Below are 22,021 nucleotides of genomic sequence, written 5' to 3' on the forward strand. Positions count from 1 at the left end.
CTGCAGGTCCCTGTCACCCCCACTTCCACCGTCCCATCCATCAGCCCCATCCATCGCCGCACCTCACCCTGCAGATCCCTGTCACCCCCACTCCCACCGTCCCATCCATCATCCCCACATCGCCCTGCCTCACCCTGCAGGTCCCTGTCACCCCCACTCCCGCCGTCCCATCCATCACCCCCACATCACCCTGCTTCACCCTGCAGGTTCCTGTCATCCCCACTCCCACCGTCCCATCCACCACCCCCACATCGCCCCGCCACACCCTGCAGATCCCTGTCACCCCCACTCCCACCGTCCCATCCATCACCCCCACATCGCCCCGCCACACCCTGCAGATCCCTGTCACCCCCACTTCCACCGTCCCATCCATCACCCCAAAATCGCCCCGCTCACCCTGCAGGTCCCTGTCACCCCCACTTCCACCGTCCCATCCATCACCCCCCCATGGCCCCGCCGCAACCCGCAGGTCCCTGCCACCCTCACTCCCGCCGCCCCGCCGATCACGCCGCCGGCGGCCCGAACGCCCGCCAGGCCTGACGCCCCGGCCACCCCCGGGGGCGGGGCGGGCCGCGCGGGGGCGGGGGCCGGCGGGCGGGCGGGGCGGGGCGGTGCCGGGCGGCGCTGGCGGCGCTGCGGGCGGGGTGTGCTGGAATGCGCGGCGCCTCCCGCCGCCCGCAGGAGACTCGCGGCCGCCCCGCGCCCTGAGGCCGGCCCCCAGCCCTCGGGAGCAGGGCAAAGCCCGGGCGGGCGGCGGCCCGGCCCCGCCGGTGAGTGCCACGGGGAGCGGGCTGGCCCGGCGGCGCGGGCAGCCAGAGGCGCTGTCCAGGGCTGATCTGCAGCGAGGCAGCCCGGCGGGGGCGGCCAGGCCCGGCCGGGGCGGGCGATCAGCACCAAGGCTAAGGGGCCGGGGCCTGCCTCGCGCTGCGCCCGGCGGAGCTGCTCGGGCCGCTGGTCCTGAAGCGGCGGCCGAGGCGGGCGGGGGAGCCCCGGAAGGGGCTCGGCGCCGCCGGGAGCCCCAGGCCTCGCGGCCCGGGAGGCTGGACAGCGATTTCCTGCCGGGAGCTGGGCCTGGGTCTCCGCGGCGGGCGGGGGGGCGGGGGCGTGACCTTGGGCCGGGGCGCGGGGGGCGTGGGCGGCTCTGCCCCGCGGGGCTGGGCGGGGGCCGGGGGCCTGCAGGGCGATCGCGCGAGGAAGGGGAAGCAGCCGCCGCGCTCGGCGGGGGGAAGTTGCCCGCTCCCGGCCGCACGGCGGGGGCCGCTCGGGGCGCGGCGGCGGCCGAGGCTGCGGGGTGAGCGGGGCCGCGGGGGGACGGCAGCGGCTTTGTGTTGGGTCTCGGAGAAAATGGCCGAATGCCTGTTTGTGGAATGCAGGCGCCGCCGGTGCTGCTGGCACCGCCACACGCAGGAATCTGGCAGCGGGCGGCCCCCCGGCCCGGCCCTGCGTGCGGGGCCTGGCGGCTCGGCCGGCGGAGGTCGGCTGCTGGGCCTGGCCCCGCGGAGGCGGGCACGCCGGGCTTTAGCGAGCAGCGGGCCGGCGTGCTGATCTGGGGCTTCAGCTAGCGACTGTGCTTCCCGGGGCTGGGGTGCGAGCGAGGGGAAATGTTGTGTCATGGGAGCGGATTGCGTCTGGTTTCATCTCGACTCCGCGGCTGAGCCGACCTCACTTGGCTCTCCGGGAAACCAAATGGAACTTGAAAAGTCTGTGCTGAGCGCGGAAAATAAAGGCATTTGTTGCTTTGAAAAGGCAGCTTTTGAAGCAGTTTGCCCTCCAGCAGGAGTCCTCAGTCAAAGGAGGCCGAATACGGAAAAGTTGTTGATAGTAACTTTGCTCTTTAGTATGGTGAACGTAACTTCTGTATTCTTCTCTCTGGGTCTTTAACCCAACAAAAATCACACTCATTCTCTCACAGTTTTAATTATTGTGGTCTTCTTTGATTGAAGAGGCCTTGAAGAAATTAACAGAACTGATTAACTTGTCAAGAGCTCTAGTCATCTGGAAGTTGTGATGACCAAATTCAATTAAATTGACCAGTTATCACAGTCTTCCACATTCTAAGACATGGCTGCATAGGTAATGGAGGCACAGCATGGCTTTTACAGTCGCCAAAGCTTTTGGATTCATGGGAGAAGTGAAACTAGAAAGAGAGCTCTCTCCCAATTTCTCACAAACTTCACATAACTCTTCTAAAGTTCAGAAAGAAAGAGCTTTCAGATTTTTTTGTGAAAGCAGATGCAAAATGAGTCTCTTTGCAAAGAGGGTAGCCTGTAAAGTATGGGAATACGCGACTTCCAGCTTTGAATGAGAGGGGGTAGGGGAAGGGATTCAGAAATATATCTTTAGACATTCTAAATTTAGTTCAACAATGAGTAATATTTTATAAAGCTAATGTGTCTCGTGATAGTGTAAAGCAATCAAGAAGTTGTTTTAGATTATAGTTAAAGTAGACTTTTTTAAAAAAATGATAAAGAAAATGTAAGGCAGATTTTTCAGAGGGTGAGTTCATACTTGTGAGCAAAAAGTAAAAATAATTTTAAAGAAAAATGAATTAGTATTTGCTCAATTAATAAAATACAATATTTATCTAATCTAAGGAAGAGATAACTCACCAAATCTTTTTGTTTTTATTCTATTTGTATTTAATAATAATTGACAGTCTTGGATAGATTTTCAGAGTTTTCTGAAGTACACTCTTAGTTTTGGGTATTGCAAAATGGATGTTTTGTATTTGTAATTTAGATTTTTACTGGTGCTCTTTGTTTTTGTTTTTGTTTTTTTGACAGAATTGCTGTTATGGCAACTCAGGTGTTGGGGCAGTCTGGTGGGAACAGTCTATTTGCTGGCAATGCTAACATCAGTATGGCATTGTCTAACGACATGTATGACTTGCATGACCTTTCCAAAGCTGAGCTGGCAGCCCCTCAGCTTATTATGTTGGCAAATGTGGCCTTGACAGGAGAAGTTAATGGCAGCTGCTGTGATTACCTGGTTGGAGAAGAGAGGCAAATGGCTGAATTGACAACTGTAGGTGACAGCAATTTTTCAGACAGTGATGGAGAGGGTATGGAAGATACACAGAGAGTGGACAGTGATCCTGATGAACCTGAAAACATGGAATTAGGGTCTCTTGAAATTCCTAGTGTGGAAACCCAGGGTCCAGCAGTTTGCCCTACTCCTGAGACTTGCAGTCTGGAGAAGGACCTCCCATTGGAAGCACCAGATACTTCGGAGAGTGCGGAGGACAAATGTAAAAGCTTGAAGAGCAAGCCATTTCGTTGCAAGCCATGCCAGTATGAAGCAGAGTGTGAGGAAGAGTTTGTGCATCACATTAGGGTTCACAGTGCCAAAAAATTCATTGTAGAAGAAAATGCAGAGAAGCAAGTCCAGGTCAAAGAATCTGATTCTTGTACAACAGAAGAGGCAGATTTCTCTAAGGGGCCTATTCGTTGTGATCGTTGTGGCTATAACACTAACAGATATGATCACTATCTGGCTCACTTGAAACACCACAACAAAGCAGGAGAAAATGAGAGAGTCTACAAGTGCACCATATGCACTTACACTACAGTCAGTGAATATCATTGGAAGAAACATCTAAGAAATCATTTTCCTAGAAAGGTGTACACATGCTCCCAGTGCTCCTATTTTTCAGACAGGAAGAACAATTATATTCAACATATTCGAACTCATACAGGTAAGTCTTTCATCTGTACTTGAGTAGGAATATTGGTGATGGGGGGAACTGTACTAAGTATATCTCAGTGAGCTTCTTGTATTTGCAAGATTTGCTCCACCCTGATAAGGCTCTCTATTTGGCTGTTGTACTCCGATAATATTACCAGGTTAGCTTCCGACTACATGGAAGCCTTTACTTTTTATGAACTGCACTTCGTAGTCTTGAACGACTGAGAAAACACATCCAGTGTCATGGGTCCAAGAAGAAAAGGAGTACTTGTGGCACCTTAGAGACAAAACCAATTTATTTGAGCATAAGCTTTCGTGAGCTACAGCTCACTTCATCTTCATCGGATGCATCACGAGCTGTAGCTCACGAAAGCTTATGCTCAAATAAATTGGTTTAGTCTCTAAGGTGCCACAAGTACTCCTTTTCTTTTTGTGAATACAGACTAACACGGCTGATACTCTGAAGTGGGTTCAAGGGGAAATTAAGAGTATGTGCTCAGCTCAGCAGTCTAAAAAACACATTATCCTGAATAGAACATGAATATATATTTAAAAGTGGTTCATTACTTTTAGAATTTCTGGACCTGCAAAGTGAAGGCCAGCTGACTTAAAAAACAAAACAAAATTGACATCAGACTAAGGGTAAAGTTTTCAAAGGGCCTACGCGACTCAGGCACCTTTGAAAATTTTACCCTAAGGCTGAGCCAAAACTTGATCTTTTTCAGATTAAATTGCAATAATAGAAAACAAGGAATTCACACAGAGAAAGAGAGAGAGAGAGGAAACTACCCTTCCCAAACCTTGAGCAACTACCAACCCTGCTGAGAGGTTAAGAGTAGTATCCACTATAACTACATGAATCTTAATTGGCCAAGCTTGTGCAACTTGATGGCATGTAATGCAATAACTTTTGAATCCCATATTCAATTAATTCCAGAATTTCAGGGAGTGTTCTCGGAATCAATGGACAGAATCCTATTGATTTTGGGGAAAATTGGAAAACCAGAGGGGGAAAATTGGGGACACACCGAAGCCCTGCTGTCTGTCTAGCAGTGCCACGGCTTCAAGTACCGCTGCAATAGTCTGTAGGTCAAGGTACTGGTTAATACCAGTTAACGCTGGTTCTCAAACTTTTGTACTGGTGACACCTTTCACTCTGCAAGCCTCTGAGTGTAACCCCCATTATAAATTAAAAACACTTTTAAAAAAGTATTTAACACTATTATAAATGCTGGAGGTGAAGCAGTGTTTGGGGTGGAGGCTGACAGCTTGCGACTCCCCATGTAATAACCTCGTGATCCTCTGAGGGGTCATGACTCCCAGTTTGAGAAACCCGGAGTTAACACCTTCTGACATAACAATACCCCGATTTCATCCCTTTGCCCATTCTCCCAATAGATTTCAACATGTTGACACCCTGACTTTCTTACCTCCCAGACAGAAAGAAGAGAAGTAATAATGCGGGGGAAGGCACAGAGCCATGGCAGGGGCGGGTGGGGAACGGTGGTATGGACAGAACAGGGGGTGTACACAGAATCCTGGTTTGGGGGTAGGGAACAGGGGAATCGCACAAAACCCATGATGGGGTGCAAGAATGGTATGGTATGAGGGGGACACAGCTATGGCATGAGGCAGGGAGCAAGTGGGTTGCAGAGAGTCTCTAAAATAGATGGGAGGGTGGCCCACAGGAAGCTTGAGGGGGGAATGGAGGGCTGCCAGGAGTCCCTTGTATGTACAGTAAGCTGGGCCTGCTGAAGCTAGGACATGTATCTGGGGCTCAGATGTTTCTAGGTCCCCATCGCTGCAGTATCCAAGAGAAACAGGTACATCATTTGTTAGCACACAGGAGTCCCATTTAAGAGATTTTGAATCAGTTTCCAATCTGCTACTAACAGTCTGAAGAAAAAAATTAGGGCCTCATTTTGCCTTGTACCAAGTGCAGTCTCAGGAATTTCTGTGAAGTGGCTCCAGGAGTAGGGCAGGACAGAACTTGGTCTAAATATTTTGCTATTTTAACAAGATACTTTTAAGCATGAGCAACCAGTTTCCAAATCTCCTACGTAGGGCTCCTATGCTGTCAATGTCACAAGTGCTATTACTTTTTAGCAAAATGGCTGCCAGTGCCACCAGTTTTATGTTTAATCACAATTGGTGTTTGCTTGACCAGATTCACTCCTGGGATAATGGGATAAAATTCTTTCTCTGCTTCTGTGGCACAGAAGGGGATTCACATGTGGCTGGGTTAGGTGGCAATGTGGTCACTCCTCCTGGGGGCAGCTTTAAATTTAGCCATTGGAGATTACCTCAGGGAGAGAGACTCAATCATCACCTCTTCCAGTTGGCCTGGGCTGGCCCCTCTCCTTCTGACCTGGTTCTTCCTACTGCGTGGGCTGTGCTGGCTGAACAAAGTGCACAGAGAATTTCTCCTTGTATTTCTAACCCAAGTAAAATGGTTTTAGTGACTTAATCTTAATCTCCTGCACAGTTTGAAATCTCTGTTTAGAAGTCCAGGACTGGAGTCATGAGATTTGCTGGTCAGGACTGAGGTGGAGCGGTGAAGCTACATAGAGAAGCTTGTACGGTGCCAGCCTGTATTAGTCTGTGCCCTTAGTTTCTTATCTATGTTAAAATGTACTCATATCTGCCAAAAAGAAGTATCTTGTTCAGAGGACACCATCAGTTTAAAAAAAAAAAAAAATCACACTTCTGTCTGCAAAATACTTTAGTTACTATTTTTAAAAGCACACCTAAGATTATTAGAGAGACAGGGTGAGTGAAGTAATAATATCTTTTATCGAACCAACTTCTGTTGGTGAGAGAGACAAGCTTTCATGCTCTCTCACCAACAGAAGTTGGTCCAATAAAAGATATTACCTCCCCAACTTGTTTCTCTAATATTCTGGGAGCAACATGGCTACAACGCTACTACATACCTAAGATGGTTGTAACTGAAAGAGATTAGGAAAAAACCAGTATGTTCCTGTCTTTCAGTTTATTTTGTGCATTTGACAGCACTTCGTGTATGGTCAGTTTCACCATTTTCCCTGTAGTTAGTCAGTTTCTGCTTTTGTTGGTGTGGATCTTTCAAGGATCACTAGGAGAGGGAAAACTTTTTAGAAATGTGATTGTAAAATCACTAAAATAGTTACAAGGGCTAAAGATCAAGTGGAATTCCCCGTGAAACTACTTTTAATTATTTTTTTAAAATTGTCTTAATTTCTGGTTAATTAATGGTGGCTCTTTAAAGTTTCTCCACTTTTGTTTGGATGCTGCAGTCAGCTGAGTCAGTTTATCACTCTGATAAACTCACAAAAGCTCTCATTGAGATAAGGGTGCTCAGCATTGCATAGGCTCTAACCCAAAAGCAAGAGACAGCATTTAGTTGATCACTCCATTTGGGGTGGGCAGTACTACACAGCAACAGCAGTTATAATGTTTCAGAGGGGAATAAATGAGCAAAAGAAGAAATGAGCCTTGATCATTTTTCATGCTGCGGTACAAGGATTTGTTTGCCAGTGTTTGGATCTCTGTAAAATAGTGTGCTGCATTTATGATTTCATTAAATGTTTTGTATTGACAAATGTTTGCTACTAGTTCACCAAGAAATTAAACAGGGAAGCTATTTTAAAAAAAATCAAATAAAACAAGTAGAAGAGAGGTTTCTTTTGGGTGTTTTTTTTTTTTGTTTTTTTTTTGAGTAACTGTGGCAGTCTATACGTATGGTTCTTTACTTGGAAGTGTCCTTATTACTGGTTAAAACTGAACTTTATATTTACAGTGCCTTATGAAACATCCAGCCTAGGTAGTTGCTTCTGATTTGTTTGAGATGCATCTATTTTATTGGAAATGAGGGGTATGCATGTGAGATGGAAGGAAGTGGAATTGAAGAAGTAGTTAGTTTTGGGTTTGTTGCCAGCCAGGCTAAACAATATATGCTGATTGCTACACAGCTGTTTTGCCTTTTGTTTAAAACTCTGATTTGTTACAGTCTCCATGTCTTTAGATTGCTGCCCGTCTGTTAAACTCACTATTGTTATGGTAACACTCTAATTCAGAGGGGGGCAAACTACGGCCTGCGGGCCACATCCGGCCCAGAGGACCCTTCCCTCTGGCCCCTGAGCTCCCTGGGGGTCAGGACAGGCTTGCAGAGGAGCCAGCCCAACTCCATGGCAGACTGGAGAGCGGGGCGGAGCCCAACCCCTGGCCCCTTCCCTTCTTCTCCCTTCCCTCCCTGCCACCCTTGCAGTCACAGTTCCCCCAGCACCTGGGCAGCGTGGCTGCAGCTCCGGCGGGGCAGCACGGCTATAGCTCTGCCAGACCTGGTGCTCCAGAGCGGGGTGGTCAGGGGGAGTTACGGGGGTGGGGGGGAGGCGAGGAGCAGGGAGGGTTGCAGGGAGGCAGTCAAGGAGCCTGGGCCCTGCTGCCAGGGACAGAGGCAGAGCAAACCAGGGCCCCCCTCCACGTCCAGCATGCTTGGCCCCTGTCCCCAGCAGCCAAGCCCAGAAAGGGAGTGAGCCCTTCCCGACTGCCAGGGAGAGCAGCCAAACGAGCAGGGGAAACTCACAGGGAAAGGACTGAGCCCCCTTTTCCCCCACCCCACAGGTAACATGGGGCAGGGAGGGTTGGATAGGGAGCGAGGAGGCCCCAGGGGGGCGGTCAGGAGGTGGGGAGCAGGGGAGCTTGGATGGGGTGGGGGTCCCGGGGTGGTCAGGGGGTGGGGAGCAGGGGAGATTGAATAGGGGACGGGTTTCTGGAGGGGATGGTCAGGGGGCAGAGAGCAGGGGTGTTTGTATAGGATGCAGGAGTCCCGGGGGGCAGTCAGGGGTGGGGAGCAGGGGGGGTTGGATGGGGGTGGGGGTTCCAGGGAGCTGGAATGGGGGCGGGGCCAGGCCACACCTTGCTGTTTGGGGCGGCATAGCCTCCCCCAGTCTTCCCTACCTGTCCCTCCATATAGTTTCTGTACCCGATGTGGCCCTAGGGCCAAAAAGTTTGCCCACCTCTGCTCTGATTGAAGCTCTCTTATGTAGCTTTTACAATAATAATTAAATTGTCTACATCAGATATTTTATTTTGATGTTGCTAATTGTTTATTTTCCATTTAATAGTCTGAAATTGCTGAAGTGCTTGTTCTTTCTTAAATCAGTTTCCTAATTGTTATTAGAATTACAGATTTTGCATATCGATTTTTTTCTACTAATTAGTTTCACACTTAAAATGCTCCTGTATGATGAAAAAGATAAGTCCAAGGACTGATAATCATCCTTATTGTGAGAACAACACAAACTCAGACACAAAATTGATGCATAAATAGACTGCTATATTTGCAATCACCACTGCCTTCTCACGTATTAAACCTCCACGCATCAAGAGAGCTGAAATGCTTTGATCAGGTGTTATGTGTCCCAGGTTTTCAGATTGAAGTCAATGTGTATGTCTTCACTACAGAGTTAATTTGGGAGTGGGCACCCGGATTAGCCTAGTTCAAAAGTGAGCAGCCACATGGCAAAGGCCTACCTGAGTTACCATGTCCACTCTGGTGCTGTGCTCTTAGGACTTCTGCGGTCATATCCCTTGGTTCAGCTGTGGTAAGCTGAGCAGCTCAGTGGGAGAGTGTGTCCTTCTGGGCACACGGGGAGTAATGATGGGAAAGCACTGGAGGAGTGAAAGCACTACAGAGTGAAAGCGGCACTCGGACTTTAGCCTATACCCCAGGTATAGAGTGCACCAGCAAGGTCTACACACAGAGCACAACATGTTACACAGGCGTTCTCAAACTTCATTGCACTGCAACCCCCTTCTGATAACAAAAATTCCTACACGTCCCCAAGAGGGTGGATTGAAGCTTGAACCTGCCCGAGCCCCGCTGCTCCAGGCTGGGAGGCCAAAGCTGAAGCCCAAGGGCATCAGCCCCAGGCGGGGAGCTTGTAACCTGAGCCCTGTGCCCAGGCCTGAAGCCCTTCGGCATCGGCTTTAGCCCCAGGTGGTGGGGCTTCAGCAAGTCTAATGCCAGCCTTGGTGGCCCCATTACAACGGAGATGTGATCCACTTTGGGGTTCTGATCCACAGTTTGAAAATTGTTGCATTACAGGGCTCTGTAGTTTACACCCCTACAGAGTGTACCCTACAGTACTGTGGAGCTGTGCACACCAACTCTGCATCACTTAAGGTGCTTTTGAAAATTCCACCCGTAGGTGCCTACCTTTTTAGGCTACTGTTTTTTTAAATTTTGGTGTGTGTCCATAAGAGAGTTCACCATTACTTTTCTAATATGTTGAAAGTCTGTAGTACCTTTCACTGTTTTATACAGAAACAAAGGGTATGCCTTTGTTACACAGTGATTGGCACCAGGGTCTGAGCATCTGAGGATAGCCTAGCCCAAGTATGCATGTACCTACAGCAAAACCCAGCCTCCGTACCTGGGCTCTCAGTGTTCCTGCATTTGCCTGTCAGTCTCAAGGGAGTCAGTAAGTTAAATCAATTATTTAAATTGCTGCACCCCCTTTAAAATTATCTAAAAGTGTAATATTTCTGAATTTTAGATTTGTCATTCAATCAAGACTATGAAATGAAAAAGCACTGGTAACAAGCAATGACAAACTAAAACAGAGCAGGGCCTTTGCTCATGTAGTTTCAGATTGTAAAGAAAGTCTCATCTGCTTGGAGGAGGCATTTAAAAACACAACTACTGCTTTACAACAGTAGACCCACTCCTCCCTTAATTTCATTTTATGTGTCTAGCATAAATCTCCCACATTGTTTTAAGTAGGGGAGAATTAACTTCTTTTTAGGAGGGGGATTAAAATGGTTTAGGGTGGAATTTTTCTTTCAGTTGCTGATCTAATTAACAATGATTGTATAACTGGATGGGTGGGAGGAAGAAGCTTAGTTAAAGGGCTCGTCTACAGGTACGGCGCTGCAGTGGCACAGCTGCGGTGCTTAGTGAAGACGCCACCTACGCTGATGGGCTCAGTTATGCTCTTCCCCGAGAGGCGGTACCTATGCTGATGCGAGAAGCCCTTCCATCGACATAGCTCTGTCTGCACCAGGAATTCGTTCGGTTTAACTGCGTTGCTCAGGGGAGTGGATTTTCCACACACTCGGGTCACGTAGATTTGCCGACATAAGTTTGTAGCATAGACTAAGCCACAGAAACTCCCAAACAATCGCAGCCCTATCCCTAGACCTGTCCCTACCGCCGTTGGATGTGTCCATACTAGGAAAAAGGTGTGTTCTTAAAATCCTAGTGAAGACAAGGAAGCGTGTAGCTTTCATGTGTTTTCCCGGTCCAAGTAAACACCAGTTGGGAGCCTAGGATTTACCTTGACCTGCTTAACACGTGTTAATACTAGAACAGCCTTGTCTTCACTAAGGACTTTACTTGTGCTAGGGTTTATCTACAAATAAAGTTAATCCAGAATAGCGAATGCATTTTGTGTTTGTTTATCTTGAAAGTAGATTAACCTAAAAATGAAAAAGGCACTGGCTTGTCTATCAGGGGACACCCAGAGTGCATCTGCACTCCAGAGACTACACCACGTAGCCCTAGAGCGTACATGTAGCCTACGCCAACAGAAGGAGTTTTTCTGTCAGTCCAGGAACACCACCTCTCTGAACGAAGTTAGCAATGTCAGCAGACTCCCTCTTCCATCAGCATAGCTATTCCTACACTGCGGCTTTTGTTGGCATTGCTACATCACTCAGGAAGTGTGGGGCTTTTTGAATTTACCATATTTTGTTTTTATTTGAACTCACTGTTTGTTTTTGCAGGAGAGCGTCCCTATCAATGTGCTATGTGTCCCTATTCAAGTTCTCAGAAGACTCATTTAACCAGGCACATGCGAACTCATTCAGGTTGGTAAAAGGGCAGTAATCACAGTAACCCAGAAATAAGCTAGTTACTTTTTGGTTTATTCCATAGAAAATATTTATTAAATTTGTTTAGTGTTATCCGAACTTAAATGGTCATAATGAAAATGATCTAGCTTTTTAAGAGGACATTTTTAATCTTGTGCAGTTCAAACAGGCACTGTTGATTAAAGAACAGGATGTCTGGTATCCTAGTGGTTTCCTACTTGGGGTGGACCATTAGAATCAGATTGTCAAATTAAGCAGTTTTACTCAAATGCTGCCTGTTCTTACTTCACTCTTTTTACTATGTATAAAGTGACTTGCAAAAAGTATTAATATCTTGTCCTATTAAAAAACGTTTTGGGTTAGATTGTGAAGCTTTGGTTAATTTGGATAGATTTTGAAAAAGTAGGTAAAATCTCCGGGACAGGAAAAAGAAGAGTATGCTAAATTTTTGCATTAGTAAATTAATCTTATTTGAAAAGAAGAGACTCTGCACTGCTCCTTACCACCATTATTGGTTTACTTGAAGATGGCAAGGTTAAAAGTGATGATGTCAAGTTTACTTCATTATTTGAAAAGTAGTTGAGATCCTTAGATGAAAGGGGCTATACAAGTGCAAAGTATTACTATTGAAAGTTGTAAGGAAGGAATAAATATTTTCCCATTGCTATCCAAGGTACATTCCAAGGCTTGGTAGAGAACCTTCATTCCTTTGTACTTTTTAAGGCATGATACAGGTTCAGGAGCAATAGGATGAAGAGTGTGGGAACAGATCCTCAGCTCGTGTAAATTGTCATAGCTCAGTTGAAGTAGTGAAGCTGTGACAGTGCACACCAGGTGAGGATCTAGCCTGTAATATCTAATGTATATCTGTTTCAGCAATTCCGAGAGAACAGTTAATTTATGCTTGGTAATTAAATAAAAATCTGTCACGGTTATGTCCACTTGATGTAAGAAAATGTCTTATTTAGCTTTTATGCACAGTATCACCAAAAAAAAAAAATTGCAGAAAATGTTTACACAGTCATGTTCCCTAGGATTTAAGGCCAAGGTGGTACTTGTCACTGTCATTTATTTCACGGTTGGTAAAGTCATGCTTGTGTTTTCAGTAACCTATGGTAACTGTGTTTGGTCTCTCTTTTACACATCTTGTTTAGGAACGGGCAGCATTTACTGTTGTACAGCTGCTGTTGTATTGAGGTGATAGTCACAAGCACAACTCAGTTGTAGCTCTAGGAAAACCTCAATGTGAACTTCAACCTACACTATACCTATTGCCTTAATTGTGACTCTTGCCTGGGTAATGAGGGCAGGATCCAAATCCTAAATCAGAAGAATATAAATATAGTAAAAAGAAAAGGCGGACTTGTGGCACCTTAGTGACTAACAAATTTATTTGAGCATAAGCTTTCGTGAGCTACAGCTCACTTCATTGGATTCATCAGATGAATTGGTTAGTCTAAGGTGCCACAAGTCCTCCTTTTCTTTTTGCGAATACAGACTAACACGGCTGCTACTCTGTAACCTATAACTACAGTAGTCAGATTATGTTACCGGCCTCCAGATCAGGAACAAAATATTGTGTGTGCAATGTTGAAAGAGATGAAAGAGACAACTAAGTCTAATAAAGCAGCAATAGCATATGTAACTATTTTCATATAAGTGGTTGTATGTCATAGAATCCTAGAAATGTAGGGCTGGAAGGGACCATGACAGGTCATCTAGTCCAGCTCGCCGCCCGCTGAGGCAGGACCAAGTAACCCTAGCCCATCTCTTGGCAGGTGTTTGTCCAACCTGTTCTTAAAAACCTCCAATGACTAGGATTCTATCTTTGAAGCCTATTCCAGAGTTTAAATATAGTTATAGTTAGAAAGTTTTTCCTAATATCTAACCTGAATCTCCCTCGCTGCAGATTAAGCACATTACTACTTTTCTTACCTTCAGTGGGCATAGAGAACACCGTCCTCTTTAGAACAGCTCTGAATACATTGGAAGACTGTTACCAGATTCCTCCCTTAGTCTTCTTTTCTCAAACTAAACATGCCCATTTTTTTAACCTTTTCTCATAAGGTCAGGTTTTCTAAACTGTTTATCATTTTTGTTGCTCTCCTCTGGACTCTCTGCAGTTTTTCCCCCATCATTCCTGAAGTGTGACCCCCGAATTGGTTACAGTACTTCAGCTGAGGCCTCACCAGTACCGAGTGGAACAGGGCAATGTGTCTTACATTCAACACTCCTGTTAATACCATGTCTTGACATGGGTTTAAAGAAGCAATTTCTGAGCACCTTAAGCAGTTGGAACAGATAATTCTAGAGCATGCAAAGGGAGAGGTGCTCTTCACCTAGTTCTAAGTAACACACAGTAAAATACAGTTGATCCACTAATTATTGGTGATAATCGTGTAATTAAGTTCAGGCTCGTCAGGGAAGGGATTGTACCATACCAAACACTAGGACTGTGATGTTAAACTTGAGAAAGGAGGATTAGAGGGGGAACTAAAAGAGGAAGATCATTTAAAAAACAACAACAACAAAAAGCAGTGCACTTCTGGTCTGTGCTTGGTGTTCTAAGGTGCTGTTGTGATATAAACAATATTTAAAAGATTCTAAAGTCAGAAGTGAGGAAATTAAAATCCTTAGACTCAGCAAGGGAGACAACTTAATTATATCCTAACAGTGACACAGAAAACATGCAGAGCTCTAAACAAACAAAGAAAGGGGAAAGCAAAAGACAAAACTAAACTCCAGCGGGATTAAATACCAAAGGACCAGAAGTTATTAAAGCCAAACAGATACCCTTCAAAAAACTGAAATGTAGCCCGTGTGAAGCCAATAGAGTGAAATTTGAATGAGGACAAGTTAAATTTAAGATGGAAATTAGAGGACTAAATGGACATTTGAAAAACAAATAGCCAAAGATAGAAAAACAAACAAGAAAATTGTTTAAGTATATCAGAAGCAGGAGCCCTCTGACATCTACAGTGCAATTAAACACTCACAGTTGGCCCGAGTGGCTGACATGGGCTCGGGCTAAGGGGCTGTTTAATTGCAGTGTAGGCTCTTCGGGCTCAGGCTGGAGTTTGAGATCTGGGACCCTTCCCACCTCATGGGGTCCTAGAGCACGGGCTTCAGCCCAGGCCCAAATGTCTGTACTGCAATTAAACAGCCTCTCAGCCTGAGCCCCACAAGCCCAAGTCAGGTGACACTGGCCAGCTGTTGGTTTTTAATTGCAGTATAGACATACCCTGAAGAATGCCATGGGTCTGCTGGATTACTAGAGATAAATGGAACAATTAAGGAGAATTAGGACATTAAAGAAGCTAAATGATTTCTTTGCATTCTCAACATAGAAGATCTTTGAGAGAGACCTACATTTTGTCAGTTAATAAAAAGAGGTACTGCCAGGGGTTAAGGTGTCTAAAAAGAAGGTGCTAGGGCAAACTACTGAATTAAAAAACAAGACACTAGGACTGGATGGCAGCTTACCTAATTATTACTGTTTGGGGGTTTTTTTTGCACATTTCTCAAAACTGTTGAACTTGTCTTGTTACACTAAATTTTTTTTTTTGCACATTTGCATTTATGTGAAATAAACCAAAGTAGTTCTGCAGTAAACTCATACACTAGACAATATGTTTTGTAACACCCTTGTCAAGAATTGCTGCAAAAATGCAGGTGCCCTAGGACTTCATCAATGATATGAGAGAGATGTGCTCAATGGAATTGGTCTTCTGTTTCTAAAACTAACATGCAAATGCTAAACCAAATAGGATTTGTACATTATATTTAATACAAAGTAATATTTTAATATTTAAAGTAAAAATTCAGATAATTGAATTAATAGGGGTAATGATCATCTGAATGGTGTACATTTTTTCCAGAAAATTCTATTTTTAGAGTGTGCTTTATTGCTTTGCTTGCCATGTGTAAGAATCAATTTTCATCCATTTCATTTTCAGTGCAAATAGAAAGTGTATTAACCCTTTGTAAAGTTGGACTTTTTTGGAAATATTTGTGTAAGACGATTATTCATCACCTGTTAATTTCCATTTTTCTACAATGCATTCAATGGACCAGTTGGGTATGGATTCCATTTGCTAATATTACTATAGAATGATCTATTCCGGTATGTATTCATAGACAGAGTGTGATGTAGTTACTGCTTGTTTGGTTGTTTTGTTTTTCCTTCTCTTTTCTTTGTGGTGTTGTTGGTGTCTTTGTGAACGTGTTTGTGACTATAAAATTATGATTTTGGATTTCTTAAGTTGACGTACTTTTAACAAAGGAGCATGGACAATTTAAAAAAAAATTCATGTATGTACCTATATAATGTTAAGTAATTGTTTCTTCTATGTTTATTAATCATAATTCCCCACTCCTTCCTCAGGTGAGAAGCCATTTAAATGTGATCAGTGCAGCTATGTGGCCTCAAACCAGCATGAAGTAACTCGTCATGCAAGGCAGGTTCACAATGGGCCCAAACCTCTGACTTGCCCACACTGTGACTACAAAACAGCTGACCGAAGTAACTTCAAAAAGCATGTAGAACTCCATGTCAACCCACGCCAGTTCCTTTGTCCTGTCTGTGATTATGCTGCATCCAAGAAATGTAACCTGCAGTATCACATCAAATCCAGACATCCTGATTGTTCGGATATCACAATGGATGTTTCCAAAGTGAAACTACGGACTAAAAAGAGTGAAACTGACTTTTCTGAAAGCATGAATGACAAGATGGAGAAAGAGCAAATGAAAGGAGATTCATCTGAAAAGAAAAATGAGGGAGCTGTAAAAGTGGAGAAAAAAGAGAGCTTATCAAAAGAAAAGAAACCAGCCAGCAGCATTTGTGTAGGCCAGGTGACAACCAGGAGTCGTAAATCAGCTTCTGAAAACAAGGAGGTAGATATTAAAATTGACAAAAGTAAAGAGAAATCAAGTAAAAGAAAGAAGACTAAAAGAAAAGCAGAGGCTGTGTTAGTTTCCTCAAAGCAAGATCTTGAAAATGACACACAAACAATAGCAAAAAAGAAAAAGAAAGTGGAAAATAAATCCAGAAACTGTCAGGAAGCTCAAAAGAGTGAAGTCAAATTGGAGGTGCCTAAAAAACTGAACTCTTGCCTTAAGAAAAACAGAAAAAAGAAAGCTTTGAAAAATAAGCATAGTAAGAAAAGCAATAAACTTGATCAGGAAAAGATCCAAGGTGAGGTAATCCCTGAAAAGTCTTCTCTCCTAGAACAGGACAAAAAGGGGAAGTCTGACAGTGATGGGAATGACGAGCAGAAGGAGCCAGATCCTGTTGTTAGTCCACTGTTAGTGAACACTGACAGCCAGATTCCTGATGGGGGAGAAAGCCAGACTATTGATGGAGAGTGTGTGCAGGACCAGGGACAACTTCCCCCACAGCTTCGGGATGAAAATGTAAACCCAAAGGTAAAAGACCAAGAAATGCCCACTTCAGAGGAGGAGAATAAAGAAACTGTTTATCAGAAAGAAGTTGAAGAACAGCCAGATAAAGAGCAGGTTACTTGCTCTGAGGAGTCTCCTAGCACATCATCCTCTCAACAAAACCTAGATGTGCCAAAGGATGCGTTACCATATTTGGCGCATCAGCTGGAGCTGGTGCAAACTTGTGAGACAGAAACTGTGACTAATCCAGATCCAGTAGATCTGTCCAAAACAGATTTACCAGCTGAAGAACCAGCACCACAACCACCAGAAAAATGTGAGCAAGACCCTAAAGAAACTCTGGCTTTGTCATCTGCAGATAACATGGCAGTGAATGAATCTCAGGAAATTGATGAGGACGAAGGCATTCACAGTCATGATGGCAGTGATATAAGTGACAACATGTCAGAAGGAAGTGATGATTCCGGGTTAAATGGTGCTCGATCTGTGCCAGAGGAAACAAGTAGCAAAGCATCACAGGAAGCTGCAGAGGCAAAGGTTACAAAGGAGAACTATGTGTGTATTTTTTGTGACCGCTCATTTAAAAAAGAAGGCGAATACAGTAAGCACCTCAATCGCCACTTAGTGAACGTGTATTATCTTGAGAAGGCAACAAAGGGGCAGGAATAACCAAATTGCAGTTTGATGGCAAGTTTATCCTTGTCTGTAACATCTTACACAGTTTATGTACAGTTGTTGTAGTCTTTTTAAAGCATGGTTTGCTTTAATTAGTGTCTAGTTTATTTTTTTTAAGTTGAAAATACTTGTGTAATGTTGAATTCATTAATTGTATCTCTTGATTAAAGAAGGCATGTAGGTAGGGTATGTGAGGCTGTATCCTATTAAATCAGCGTAAGCCTCTAGTCTGTTCGTTTATGCACAAATTATTTTATAAATTGAGTTTTAGTAAACAGACTATAGCTACACCTGCATAATTCAGATGCATTTTGAACCATAAGAACCTTTTTGTTCTTAGCTGTCAGTTTTTCCTCAAATTAAGTTTTAGTTCGATTATCTTAACATATCTTCGTATCAACTACTAATTGATTTTTCTACAAGGAAGATGGCTTCTGTTTCATAAAAAGAGCACTTTGTAAAACAAATCAAATTTGTCTAGAGATAAACATAATGATTTGAGATAATTGTAATTTTGAATATACATTTCAAATCCCCTAATCATGAGCAGAAAGCCAAAATTTGGAAGTAATATTTCCAACTTTCGATCTCAGATCTTGGTAAATATATTAATTGAAACTGTAGTTGTAATTGGCATAGTTATGAGGGGAGCAAGTGTTATGTTTTTTTTTTTATTCTTTACTTTTGATTGTGCTTTAAGGGCTTAAAATATTGCACATTGTATTTTTGATTTTTACCTATGCAGTTTAATCCTTTAGGAATAGCATTTGTGCAGTATATGTACATTATATATGCATGTTTGGTTTTGTTCATGTAATTTTTTTCTTTATTTTGAAACTTTCAGATTTGTTGCTTACCATGGGCCAGTTTTCTTTGATACTCTTTGCTACAGTTTTTCTTGTTTTTGTGGGGTATTATTGGTTGTGCATGAATTTGGTAAAATTATGGAGTTTTTGGTTATATTTTGTAAGTAGCTTTAAAATTGTATAGTTTTTTTGGGCAAAGGATGCTGATGTAGGTTCAAAACATTTTGAATAACCATATTCATGGCATTTTCATTGTATTTTGTCAAGAAAATTTTACTTCTGATATTTGTGATACTTAGTGCATTCATTTTAATTAATTTATAACTTCTGATCACCATAAAGTGGAATATTCATTCTAGAGGGACACAGACTGCATATTTCTATAAACCTTGTTTTCTTTTTTCTTCTCCACTTCAATGTGGGGCATCTCTCAATCTACAGGATTAAAACTAATTGTAGCACGGATGTAAATGTAGATCATCCAAATCCAAAATCCCATCCACCAAGAAAAGACTGGTAAGCAACAAACCTGGAATTAGGAAAGATGTAGAATTTTCTGTTCTTTATTCATTCAAGATTTAATTAAACAATTAAAAAAATAGCCTTGATCTGTTAAAGAGAAAATAAATTGGTGACTATTATTATAAACTCATGCTGATATGCGAGGAAAGACATAAGTACTATTTGAATACAGGGCTCCATCCAGAACAAAACACAGATGATCTTCTGAGGCATGCAAGTGCTAGGAAGGCTTGCTAGCTGTGTGCCAACCAGTTGCAAAAACAAATAGGCAAAAAAAAAAAAATCTCTGCAGCAGGGGAATCCACATTTATGCCTCTTGGATAGGGCGCAGCCTCCCTGGCTTTTCAGCCCTGAATGCTTGCTAGACCTCTGTGGAGCAGTAGTTGTGGATGCAAATGTCAGCTGACTAGAGCCCCCCAGTGGGTAAGCTCATCTGCCAAGGCATTTTGTGACAAGTCCTCTAAATATGAACTGCCAAGAAAGAAAAATAAACTCCTACTGTTCCCCCCCGCCCCCCCCCCCAGGGGACAGCAGAGTTTGTATTTATTCTGATTACTTCTTGTTTTGTCTAGAGACGTACCTAGTTCTGGAAACTGCACATCTGTGTGCATAAATATAACTTGAATGAATAGAGAACAAAGACAGTACACTGCTACTGCTTCTGCGGGGGATTGGTAGTGGAAGGCCAAAGATTTGTGTGCAGGGGGGAGATCCCTCAAGACAGAAATAAATTGTATAATGTATAGAGAGTTTGTGTGTGATTAGATAGTGTTCAGTGCTTTCCTTGGCTGTGACAATCATTGTCAACTGAAGATCAAGTTGCAACTATATTTATGTTAAAACATTTAGAAAATAAACCTAGTTGAATTGTCTTCCTAAACAACCAGTTATGATAGTCTTAGCGATAGCTTTTCTTGTTAAGTGTGTTATCTTTTTATGTATAAAATGTTACCATCTTGTGTAAGAGATTTGAACAGAGGCTGGGAATTCCAGTGACGTGTAGAGGTTTTATGGATACCTTCATATTTTTTAAAAGAGCAATTACCATCTTGCAAGAGATTTCAAGAACTTTAATTACATTCAGATAAAGTTTTTGGACAAGCCTGGTTTTTGAGCTGGAAGTTAAAATATGGCAGTGAGGTGAATTAAATTTAAACGATCTGCCATTAACTCAAAGCAGACTTATGTTCCTCCAAGTAAATACTGTACACTGCTGGGAAAAGGGCTGAATACTTTTTACTTTATGCTCACAGGGACTCCATGAAAAGAATAATGCCTATATTAGGCAATATTCCTTATCACAAGATTTGAAAGTGAAAATTAATGTGTTAAGTATGAACAAAAATAAAATGTGGATTCTTCCTACTTAAAAATATACCCGAGATGTGATCTTTTTGCCTTGAAATACTTCAGATATGAGACTGAAACCATGTTGAAATTTCCATTTTTCTGATTTGCTTTTAATAGAGCTAAAGGTAGGAATTTGGAAGTACGTGAACGTAAAGCAGCAAAAGATGTACTATGTCACTCATCTCTAACAATATGCTTAGACGTTGCTAATGAATATTTGAAATAGGGTGTAAAACTTAGGTTAACCTACCTTGTGTGTTCTAAAATACGTATTTTTCACCTCTCTTTAAACATATGTACCACATTGTGTTTCTTTTCCAAGAACGTTAAATTATTTGGTATACTTTGTTGCCAGTACGTCTTCCCTCTCATAGGGCTTCTCTGGGCGACAAAGCCTGTAACAATATCCCACCTTAAGATGTGGCTGGAGGGATTACTGCAGGCTTCCATGTAATGCTATCCCACACTGCCAATCCCATACTGAGTAACATGGTGTTTGTGGCTTTCACATATATTTAAATGTACACTCAAAAAGTGACCATCACAAGAAATGACCTAAAAAGTGGATAACCAGGAACTTGTAATCCATGGTAATGTAGTTACTATTTTTGAATTTTGATAAACTAGGCTGGAACTGTACATCCTTTGAACTGACAGGTCAGTTAGCATCCAATAATGTTGTTGATTTCAACAGAGTAATAATGTCGCTAATAAGTGTTAAACCAAATTCAAGACACCTCTTGAACCTTGGTGGTGTAGATACCTGATTTACATACAATATTAACTGAATCCAGCTAGCTAATGGAATGGTCTCTCATGTGCATACGCTTTTTTCTAAAGTTACACTAGCTAACAAACTTTTGTAAGCTGGCACAAACATTTTTATGATGTTTTGTTGCACCATGTTTGAAGCTTTTACAGTGCAATACTTGTATTATTTTCTGAATTAAACCAAAGGTAATTTTTTTCATGCTGTTTATCTACTGTAGTGCATGACAACCTTTTATACATTTGTAATAGATGTAAAACAAACCAGATCACAAGTCCTGTTTTACCTAAACTATGTACAAGTCTTTTGTCCAAAATGTAGTGTAAAGTTAAACTAAATTGCATTATATTAACCTTTAGGAGTGTATTTTCCTAAGCATAGTCATGATTAAATAAACTTTATTAAACTTGTGACTTATCTATACCTTTTATTAATGGCTAGTAAACAATCTCGCTCTCTATGAAAACTGTCTGTAAATAACCCCTAGCATTAGTTAGCAACATTCATATGGAAGCCTGCTTCATTATATGGGGCCGTTGTGGGCCACATATGCAGCTCTCTGTTATGTGGGCCGCATCCACACAATATATATTCTGCCTGTATGGCCCTGAGGATGTCACATGGGCCGCAGCTGTGTGCTGACTGGGCTGCAAGGTTGAGAACCACTGCCCTAAATGAAGAACTTGCTGCTGAAACTAGTTTACAAATATTAACAGTTTAAAGGGGCACAGCAAAGTAATTTAGGCTTAGACCTTGACTTATCTTTGCAGTTGTCTATAACTTGACAGGGAACATCAAGGGAATGGGAATTTTATAGAGTCAGTGTGGCAGAGCTCTGACCTTGTCCCCATGGGTCCTGCACTTCCAGGCAGTTTATGCTAGCTTCAGAGGCTCACTGCAACCCTCCACGTAGCCCTTCTCTCTCTAGGGCCAGGGATACAGTCTACTGAGCCCTTTT

General features: G+C 43.2%; 1 protein-coding gene across 2 annotated transcripts; it reads left to right on the top strand.

Annotated features, from left to right (window-relative positions):
* The first annotated feature begins 644 nt into the window (after positions 1-644).
* Positions 645-21,473, top strand: REST (RE1 silencing transcription factor). 2 transcript variants are annotated; one of them, XM_084626609.1, is made up of 4 exons: positions 645-770; positions 2,784-3,694; positions 11,452-11,535; positions 15,923-21,473. In XM_084626609.1, exons 2-4 carry the CDS (start codon positions 2,794-2,796, stop codon positions 17,608-17,610), a joined length of 2,673 nt encoding a protein of 890 aa, XP_084482735.1. In that variant the 5' UTR covers positions 645-770; positions 2,784-2,793; the 3' UTR covers positions 17,611-21,473. The 2 variants fall into 2 exon arrangements, with proteins under 2 accessions (XP_084482735.1, XP_084482736.1); XM_084626610.1 differs by lacking the exon at positions 645-770 and adding an exon at positions 1,183-1,291.
* Positions 21,474-22,021: the final 548 nt, after the last annotated feature.

This window comes from Lepidochelys olivacea (assembly GCF_965140295.1).
Source record: "Lepidochelys olivacea isolate rLepOli2 genome assembly, chromosome: 4".
NCBI classification, from domain to species: Eukaryota; Metazoa; Chordata; order Testudines; family Cheloniidae; genus Lepidochelys; species Lepidochelys olivacea.